The 11417-nt window shown below is 28.6% G+C and overlaps 1 protein-coding gene across 1 annotated transcript; it reads left to right on the top strand.

The window, feature by feature from the left end:
• Positions 1-9709: 9709 nt before the first annotated feature.
• LOC120074705 (uncharacterized) lies at positions 9710-10948 on the top strand. The gene has a single exon (XM_039027921.2). The coding sequence runs from the start codon at positions 9956-9958 to the stop codon at positions 10682-10684; it is 729 nt and encodes a 242-aa protein (XP_038883849.1). The 5' UTR covers positions 9710-9955; the 3' UTR covers positions 10685-10948.
• Positions 10949-11417: the final 469 nt, after the last annotated feature.

The raw sequence follows: 11417 nt of genomic DNA, 5'->3' as shown, positions 1-11417 counted from the left end.
AAAAATCCACTAAAACCTATTTTCAAACTCAATTTAATTTAATTTAAACTAAAATTAAATTTCCAAAATTATTTTCTTAATATGAAAAATATTTAATTTAAATAATTAATTTAACAAATTTAATTAATTAATTAATTAATAATTTAATATCAAATATTAAATTAATAAAACATCTAATCCAAACATGAATCATATTCATGTAATCAACATCTAAATCAATATTTAAATATTTTAACTCACCAAATATGTTTAATTTCAATAAATATAAATGTTAATTATATCGAATATAATTGTCCAAACCCTAAATTGAAATTAAACACTTCAATATTCAAACATTAAATTGAAATTTGAATACTTCAAATTGAATTTGAACATTTCAAATTCACTCAATATTCTAATCTAAAGTTTAATCTTTTATGAGCTAGTAGAGGGACATTATGGACCTACAAATCATGAACTCTAACATCTGAGATTAATCGGTTAAACTCTTTAATCTGAATTAATCAATATTCGTTAACCACCGAGACACACCACTATAGCTCGATGGTTGCACTCTCCTCACTATAGATATATTTTTGTCCACTTGATTTAACCATAATCAGTAAGTCGACCCATCACAGGTTGTTCATAATGACGGCTAGCTCTAAAGCTGTTTTACCTCTAAAATTACATCTTGCTCCTTAAGTCCCATTGATCCTCTAATGAACAATTAGTTTGTGATCTTATCATTAAACCGAGTCATTCTCAGGCCAATGAGAGGGTGGGGCCCCTTGTTCAAGACCTGGAATCAGTACTTAAGAGGAAAACCTCTCTACTATCCCTAAATTGGGTAGAAGTGAATTCCTGCTCCCTATGTCCTCAGCTATCTACTTAGTCTTACCCTTGAAATGGAAAACTTATTGAGCCGACGTTGTTGAGCCAACCCTCACTTATGCAAATCTAAGGATAATCCCGAATAAACAGGGGTTCATAGTTAGCTCAAGATTCAGGTCGAGTTACCTAAGTCATCGATTTGAAACAGTCAGTCTTAAACAGTAAACAATGATAATAAAGTAAGAGTGAATTATTTCTTTGTCCTGATCTCATATAAACTCATTACATAGGATACCCCCACTCGCATGTCTCTACATAAACAATTCAGGATCACATCATTTGTACTATTTACAAAGTGGGCCACGTCCGATAGTGTTACCAAAATAAAGTACCCTACCTTATTCATATACTATAGACCATTCTGGTTATTTACACAAACTTGATCCATTTTTCATGTCTCCACATAAAGTTCAAATATTCATGTAATAACATGGATCTTAATTTATTGGATTTAGTCTATACAAGTATAATTTACCTATTCGACAATAGTTTTATTGAATAAATGTCAATAACATCTTTATTGATAATAGAAAATGTTTAACATTACAAACTACGAGTTTTAAGACATACAACCTAACAATAGTGACTTATTTCTTAGTTTGATCTTATACAAACTCTTTCTATAGGATGCCCCCACTCGCATATCTCCACATGAACGAATTAGGATCGCTTTGTTTGTAGTACTTTACAACAATTGTAACATCTATAAAGTGGGTCACATCCGATAGTATCCTCAGAATAAGGTACCAAGCCTTATCCGTATACTATAGACCATTTTGGCTATTTACTCAAACTTAATCCACTTTTATGTCTCCACATAAAGTTCAAGTATTCATGTAATAGCCATGTATCTTAGTTGATTGGATTTAGGTTATTTCTAAAACGAAATGAGCAATTCAAATATTCAATAAAAACTTTATTGAATCTAACTTCAACAACATCTACATTGATTAATAGAATAAGTTTATTATTTACAAACCATGAGTTTTAGGATATAAAACCCAATAAGAAGATGATTTGAACTCAAAGACAGTCATGGTGGAAAGGTTTGGTGAAGGATCATAAGCAGGGAAGAGACCAATAGAGGGATTAGTGAAGAACAGGTAGGGGCCAATAAGGGAAGCATGAAAAGAAGAAAGACTAAAGACCAAACAATTCTCCCAAAACATGACATAATGGGAGATACTAACATTTTTTAAATATGATTTCAACACTAGAACCCTTTATGTTCACTGCCATAACGAAGAAAACAACATAGACGAGCCCAAAGTTCGAGTTTTATATGTTTCTTAGGATGAAGAAGCAGAAAACACACACACCCAAATACTTTGAGATGAGAGTAAGAAGAAGAGGTACCATATAATCGTTTAAAAGGAGATAGATTGTGAACAACTACAGAAGGTAGGCGATTGATGACATAAACAGATGTAAGGTAGCCTCACCCCAAAACTTCTCAGGATAAGATGCAAAAAGAAGCTAAGCACGAACATAATCGAGAATATGATGATGTTTACGCTCAACTCAACCATTTTGTTGAGAAGTATAAGGGTAAAAACACATCCATGCTTGCTTTGCAGCATCTGTTTTAGAAGTTACAGCTTCTGGCGCGGTAATTGGACAATCTTCCTTCAAAATATGAATAAGATTCAGTGTGGTAAGATAGAAGATCATCTTTTGTTGCCATCTCTTGAAATTGTCTCCCTTGAACTTCTTTTGTTTTTCAGCATGAGGGTTCACAATGGCCGATCCAACGATGGTAGAAGTTGTGACATTGGTGGAGGAGTTTGCAGCCATCAGTTCAAATATAATAATTGTCCTTAGATTGTTAGAGGAAATGGTATATACAGAACTAAATATACTAGAAAATTGATTACACCTCAATTACTAGAAACAATAAACTCAATGTATAATATTCAAACTCAAACGAAATCCAGATGGTGTAACAAGATTTAGATATGAAAATAACCAAAGACTTGAAAGAACTTCAAAACCTTTGGAGACTCAAAACGCAGTCGAGGCATGCTTCTGGTAAGCATTGTCCTGAAGATAATTATTCACTCTACACAAGCTACAAGTAGGCTACAACGATCTTCTTAGTAGGATACAACAACTAACTCCGGTAGAACTGCAACCTTGAACTACTTGGATTTGGAAAAACTCTTGGATACTTGCTCTCAATTAAACTCAATTTGAAATGGGATATTACAAATGAAGAACCAAGTTGCTATTTATGGCTAGCAACTTGAATTACAAAATAAAATCAAATAAATACAAAAATTGAAACATTTATTAAATTTATTTCAATTAAGTTGTTACTTGACAAAAATCAAATATTATTCAAATGGAAAAAAAACTACAAATTTAACTTTCATATATATCAAATTTATACATTAAAAATCATTTTAAATTGGAGTTTCTATTCAACTTGAAAGTTTCTAAGTAATGAAGTTAATCTACCCAATTAAATCCATTTTATGTTTAGATTTTTACCAAATTTTTACTTTCTTTCATTATATATATCCAACATAATGACAGGTATTGTGTATAACCAAACCCAAAAATTTGGACTTACTGTTGAAAGTTTTAAACTTTTAAGACGAAATTATCGTAATTTTGAATAATGACACAATGAAATTCTATAAGTAGAGTATTAACTCTGAAAAGATAGTTTTTTTTTTTTTTTTTTTCTTCTTCTTCTTCTTACTTCTTTCTTCTTTCTTTCTTGAATAAGACTTTGAAAAGATAGAGTGTAAATCTTGAACAGTCTATAGTTACATTATTTTGTCCCATAAAGCTTGTTTAAAGTTAATTTAGGATTTTTTTCTAATCAAGGAAAACCAACCAACTTATTTATAAATATAGTAAAATTTTACTATCTATCAGCGATAGACTGCGATAGATATCTATCAATCCAGTCTATTACTGATAGGGCAATAACATTATACTATACTTAAAAATATTTTCAGCAGTTTTATCATTTAAAATAATTATCTATTAATTTATACAAGTGAATAAGAGAGAGAAAAAGAAAAAAAGAAAAAAAAAATATTTGGGTGTATCTAAGCGAACCAATCTTTATGTAGGTCACCTAGGTTCCCAAATCACAAATTAGTCATGCAGCAAACAATTTTTTTAAAAAAATATTTATTTATTATTATTAATTTTTACATTGTGACGATGGAAATAGGTGTAACATAGGCTACATTCGAATATCATTAGAAAAATAATTAGGTCAAATGGTGCTTAATTGTACTTTATAAAAAAGTAGTGTTTGTTTGAACCACATGCAAAAATATTACAATCATATTGAAAGTATTAGTAGATATATCACAATGAAAAAAAAAAAAAGGTATATATGACAAATTTTAGATTAAGCTCTTGAAGTCTATTAGCGATAGACTATTTCATTACGATAGAGTTTATCAATGATAAGTGTCTATCAATGTTAGAATTTAGCATTGATAGATTTTGCTATATTTATAGTTTTTTCAAAATATTGTTATATACTTAATTATTAATTCTAAAAGTGCTATTTATGACAATTATTATTATTATTATTTTGAGAAAAAGTGAAGTTTTTTAAATGAAAAATCATTTAAAAGTACATTCATGCATACGTTGAGTCAAACCTCAAAATAATTTCTCATCCAACACTTTTAACTATACATTGAGCATGGCTAAAAAATATTTTCTTCATGACAAAGTAGGTTAACCACTTAATTAAACTCATCTTATTTATAAGGATGATTTATAACAATTTTTGAATAAGTCAAAACCACTTAAAATGCTTTGAGGAAAAAAAATGTGTACAATCTTTGTTCAAATAATTTTTAGAAAAACTGTTAAAAATATTTTTTTTAACAGTAGGTTGTGTATAATTCCAAAACATTAAAGTAGGTTGTGTCACTAAAATGTGAAGAATCAAAGTGTTTTATTTTTTAAAAAATCACATTTAAAAGCTCCCTAAAACAAAAAGGGACCATTGACTTCACCTCTTTGAACAACATGGTACACGACTTAGGAAGAACATCCTTTTTCTTAAAAATTAATGATTTGTTTTTTTTTTTTCATTTTAAAGAAAAAATTAATGAAATATATCAAGTGTCGTTCTACGTCTAAATTTGGCTGACGACTTCACAATTTTGATGTCGTTAAAAAATCGCCCAACAATGCACGTGTACTTTACGACATGACGCTCATTCCCACTATGCATTTGTCACATCCCAAATGCAATAATAATATATTTATGACAAAAAATCAAATGTAAAAATAAAATTTAATTTTTATTTCAAATGAAATATACTTAAGTATAAACTAATAATATAGTTCTGAAAAAACAAAAACAAAACAAAACTATTATAATAGATAGCAAAATTAGATTTCATATTTTCAAATTTGTTATATGAAAGCATAGGCTTCAAATATGACAATTATTTTAGGGAAAAATTTTAAGTGCAATCTAGCTAACACTCAATAAAAATGTGCCATTTGATATTTTTTATATTTTTAAAAAATGATTTAAAATTTTTTTCTTTGTGTGTAATAAAAAAAGTGAGTATGGGATTAAATACAGTCTAGGTTGCATCTATAATCTTCATTATGAACAATGTACCTAATCATTGCTTATTATTTTATTATTGTATAATGGTAATATACCAACATAAGTAGATTGTTACACCCATCTTCATGCATCACTTTTAATCATAAATTAGGAAACACATAATATAACATTTAAAAAATTAAAAAAATTGTCATGTAACAATTTTTGATTGGACACTTAGTAAGTTATACAAAATGTATCGTTTAACTATTTTTCATATAACTATAAAATTGATATACTTATTACAAAGCATATCAATAGAAATACTAAAAGTATATATTTTTTCCATCTTTAAAAGCATACCAATGGAATCTTTGATAAATTATATTATATAATTCATGAATATATTATTCATTTGTTATTTTTTTAAAAAAATATATATTTATTATTAATTTTCTAAATAAAAATATTTAATTTATTATTATTGTAAAAGCTTTGTAAATATATGTTTTAAAAATGAAAACGGAAATAAAACCGAGAGAATTCAAACATGTGAAAGTAGCATAAACTTATGCGAGCTATGCTTACATTGATAACCAATATGTTTCTAATAAAATATAAACTTAAACTTGTACAATATATGATGAATATTTATACTAAATTCTATTTCAAAAAAACATATTTATATCAAATGCATGTTGGATAATTATCAAGATTTTTCAAGAAATTTATTATTCCTTAAGTTTTTTTTTGAGACAATGGGTCATTAGATCTTATACTTTGTCCAAGATCAATTGATGATCATTAGATCTTTTACATCTCTCTAGGACAATTAGAACCATTAGATCCTTCACATTTATCGAATTATTCTCAATTTACTTTACTTGCAATCTTATTCTATTCATCACAATCATTTTCCTAACAATTCATCATTGAAATTTAACTACAAATAATAAATAGATTAAAATGTTATATAAACACTAACCCTAACAAAAATTGATTTGTTGACTGCGGGTTAATCGAGACAAAAGTTGCTTATAAAACAAGTCAATCTAGGAATAAATTAAGTTGAATAATGGAGATTAAAGCAAAAGATTAAGGGACGATAATGATCAAATTTGTAGCTTACAAGAAATCGATTTTTTTATTATATTTGTGAATTCTTTTTCAGAAATAAATAAGAAAGAATGATTCTCGATTTATGTCCAATAGATAGGTTAAGTGGTTACGCAAGGAGGTGAAATCATGGGGGCGTATTTGAAATTCTTGAATTTTTAATAAAAAGAATATGATATTAAATTAAGATTAAATAATATTTAGTAGTAACTAAACATTGACCACCTGATTTCTTGATTAATATACATATGTAAGTGAAATAATTGTTTGATGATGCAATAATTTACGTAAGAAATTGACACTTATTAATACCTTAAGTAGATAATTACAAGGAAAATTTTTATAAATAAAAAATCCCAAAAATATTTATACTTTGAAAAAAATTAATACTTTTGCAACATTTTGTTATAAAGTGTAAATATTTTTATATATTTTTTATATTTAAAAAGATCCCTAATTACAAACCCCTTAAACATAGTTTCAATTTGTTAAGTTATATATTCGAGATCAAAAATTTCGAATATTTGAATGTTTGTCTCGATTGTTGAATTAAAAAGATGTTGTAACTTTTTTTTAATAAGTTGTACTATGGACCTAACAAGTTTCCAATTAATTATAATTGACTAGAAAATTTTGTTGATTATTGGATTATTATTATTTATTTAATAAATCACAAGGTGAGAGAGATCTGGAGGTGTACTGGATATCTCATTTAAGTTGACACATCTTTGACAGCTTCATCATATCTCGACCAAAAGTAATTATAGGATTGTTATGGAAAGGAAAAAAAAAACATTGATTAAAATTTTTCTTTTTGTGAATTTATTTAGTCATAGTTAACATGAAGCCAAAAGTAGAAATATATTCCAACGACTCATTCATTAATTTATAATCAAAGAACAGCATGTGTACATTATTGAAAAAGGATCACTAGTATATTTTAATGAATATAGCTAAATAATTTCACTGATATCCTCCTTCAAGAAAGAAGTATTTATTTCATTAAAATTTAAGTATTTATTTCATTAAAATTTTTCTTTCAACTCATTAATATTACTATTGATTCAAGAATAATGTATTTCTAAAACAGATTCAAGAGTTAATTTAATGTTATATTTTATAAATTTCTATCCAATAATTTAGAAGTGACTTTGACTAGAAGCATGCTTTGAAAATATTTTCATAATATCTTGGTAGATACTAAAAAATTAAGAAACACACACACATATATATATATTTTAATTTTTAAAAAATAGTCCCGTTTAGAAATACTTATGAATTTCTGGTCAATTTGATTTTTTCTTTTTTAATTCTGAGTGATGTTTTCAAATTTTAAGCCTTTTGAAAGCATAAGAAAGTAGTTCTTAAAATTTATTTCCGTTTCAGAAATCGACCACGAATTCAATATATACTTGGGAAATTAATCATGGTAAAGAAATTGTGATAAAGAAAATAAAATTCATAATATATAAATAACTATTTGAAAACTATTTCATTTTTAGTTTTTAAATTTATGTTTTATTTCTCTCAATTTTTTAAATTTATAGTTTTCACCCTTTTGATAAAAAAAAAAAATTATTATTAGTCAAATTCTAAAGAGAATAACCAATTAAAGTGAGCTTAGCTCACGATAAATAACATGACCTTTCACTTTCGAAATTAGAGAATCAAGTTTTTCTATTTAGAATCAGTTTAAGCTTGAGTGTGTTAACTCTAGTTAAATTTTCTTTATGTATTCTCTAGTTTGAGAGTAGAAAAATGGTGTGAATAGTATAAAACCTTTAAAAGTGTACTCTTGTTATTGGGATCGGGAAAGAAAATTGTTCTGTGTGATTGTAATATTTTTTTCACATAGTGATTTCTTTGTGACAAATTGTGGTTTTTCTCTAAGTTGGACATTTTTCACATAAATTTGTGTTTCCAGTTTTATCGCTTTCTTTTAATTTCTCTATTATTTTTCTACTTATTCCTACGGTAGAAGTTAGAAGTTTTTTTTCCCAATAGTTAGTTATATATAGTTCTACTTTTTATAACTACTTCGAATGAAAAAAAAAAAATACTATTTTAATATTAAAAAAATATAGAATTGGAATTCAAATCTATAAGAGGAGTAGAAGTCTACCCAAAGAGGCACCAATGGATACTCGATCAAAAGTTTTGGATCGTAGCTAAAAATAATGGAAAATTTCAAAGAGACATCATCTTCAGAGGATATGTATAAAATATCATACAATTCATGAGTTGCTTTTCTCCTTGTCAATTGGTTTCTACACACACGCTCACGTCACTGCCTTGGGCTTGAGCCGACCAAAATTCTCTTTTGTAGAAGTTGCAAGAGTAGGATCTTGGCAGTCAAATACAACCACTGAGATGACCGACAGTGTCGTTAGCAAAAGCTTGTTCTTATCATGAATCATCAAAAGAAGAAGAAAAAGATTTGTTGATTTGTAAAGTTTGTACATATAGCATGAAAGTAGGTTTCAAAAGACTCGACCACGTAATATAACATGTCTTTATTATGGAGCCAAAGAGAGAGGAAGGCTATGATACTTCTTGTATTTCACTAAATAGAAAGATTTTCCTCCCATCTCTCTTTTATACTTCAATCCTCTAATTTTTTTTTAACCAAATATCCAATTGGGCTTACAAGCCCTTTCAAAATTTTAAATTCAATGTATACATTTTCACATACTAATCCATTTCCTATCCCTATTAATTAGACAATACTTTTCATTATAGTACACTTACACACACTTATTCCACGTAAGGTAGAGCATATGGTTAATATACTTAGAAACACCCTCCTCCTCTCTCTGTTTCAAGGGTGTGAATTTTATTGGTTCCACATTATCATAGCTAGAGATCCATTGAATGAAAATTTTGTTCATAATTGAAAAAGACACACACCTGTCAATTAATTATTAGTTTATGAGTTGTTTTAGTGATATCTTGGAGCAGATTTCAGTCAGATCATTTCAGTTAGCCAACACCCTCTGATCAATCCCCAAAAAACATGACTTTCAAGGCCCCACAGACAAAGTGAATTTTTAATCCTTTTAGTTTTGTAACCTCTCAAAAAAATTCCCCAAAAAATTCCCCCCCCCCCCCCCGCAAAAAAAAAATAAAATTAAACTTAAAAAGACATTTATGAAGGAACTAAGTGGAATCCATCTAGGCAGGCCTAGCTACTAGAAAAAAACCAAAAGGGTAGAGTTATAGATCATTGAAACAGTAAACCCTACCCACCACTTCAATTTCTTCAATCAACTTGACCTTAAATCCCATATCCCTTTTTCACCTTAAATATCCTTTTTTTTTTCAAACGCCCATGTAATGCAATTTTCTTCATGTCAATTCAATACCTTTGCATTTGAATTGAATTTCATTTTGTAATACCATTTTTTTTCTCTCAATCCCTAAAGATTCATGGAGCCTAAAAGATGTTGGATGATGTTGGAAAAGAAGAATAAGAAGAAGAAGAATTTGATGATCACTACTTCTTCTGATCATTTTCTTCAAGCAACAACTACCACAATCAACATCAACAAATCTTCTTCTTCTTCTTTTGATGATTCATGGGAAGAACAAGCTTTTGCCGATGACGCTGCCGGTCGTCTTGGTGGATGTGTTTGGCCACCGAGATCCTACTCTTGCAGTTTCTGCAAAAGGGAATTTCGGTCGGCTCAAGCTTTAGGCGGTCACATGAATGTTCACCGACGCGACCGTGCTAGGTTAAAGCACGAATCCTTCAAACCCCAAATTGAAACTCATCATCAAATTCTCCCAAATCTTCAACAACAGGTTTGTGATGATAATTTGGTGTTTAACCCTAACCCTAAATCTTCTTCATCATCTTTTTGCCTCTCAACTTTTCCCTCTCAAAACTTGGTGGAATCTGATCTTACCCCAATAACAACAACAACTCTTCATAAATGGCATCAAAGTTCAGAACTTTCTCCAAAAACAAGCGATGATAAGGATGATGATGCTGTTTTTTGCAATAAAAGAAAGAGAACAACCGATCATCCGCCATCGTCAACGGTGGCGTTCTTTATCCGATCAGAGGTAATTGGACTTAGCCATAGCTCCGTTGAGGATTTGGATCTTGAGCTCCGCCTCGGCGGTGGCGGCCGGCCAAAGCCAAAGCTTAAATAAAATTGCACCGCCGTGTGTGTGACTTTATGATCTATAGTTTGTTTTTCTCTCTGTTGTTTTCATTTTCCTTTTGGATTCTCTCTTTTTTTTTCTTTCTTTCTTTCTTTTTTTTTTTTTTTTTCTGATCATGTCAGTTCTTGACTACTCCTTTTCTCTATCAGCAAGATTGTAGAAAAATTTAACAATATTGCTCACACAAGGAGATTGAAAAAAAATTGAAACTTTATAAATTTCTTGCTTTGAATAAAATACCCAATAGAGATATATACAATATTTGTAAATTAGGTGCGTATCGATCAAAGTGAGAATATTTACTGTGGAATATTTAAGAGTTTGTGTTCGATCATTTCTCTTGTGCCCATTTTATCGTTTTCTTCACAAAAAAATTTGAACCTTTTTTCCTTTTATTTGGTTAATTCTTCAATTCTAATTAAATTTTCCCTTCCCAAGATGTAATTTCTTTCATTCTAATGACAATTAATCATTTGGATGCTTAATTAAGCTTTTACCACTTTAATTATATTCCAAAAGCTTTTGGATATGGTGTAGATTATCTAGTGGGATCTGTTATTATATGTCCTATACAATCTGAGATTTGAAGAAGCTCATGAATAAGAAGATGCCCTTATTAGAATACATTCATAGAATTTTAAAATTCAAAATTTATTGAGGAAGAGAGATAGGGTTACGAGTTTTTTCTTCTTAAATAAATATTTGCAATGTGACTATTTGA

The sequence above is a fragment of the Benincasa hispida genome, chromosome 3 (genome assembly GCF_027475165.1).
Source record: "Benincasa hispida cultivar pf3 chromosome 3, pf3_genome.v1.1, whole genome shotgun sequence".
In the NCBI taxonomy this organism is placed as follows: Eukaryota; Viridiplantae; Streptophyta; class Magnoliopsida; order Cucurbitales; family Cucurbitaceae; genus Benincasa; species Benincasa hispida.
This window is presented reverse-complemented; position numbering and strand designations above follow the sequence as displayed.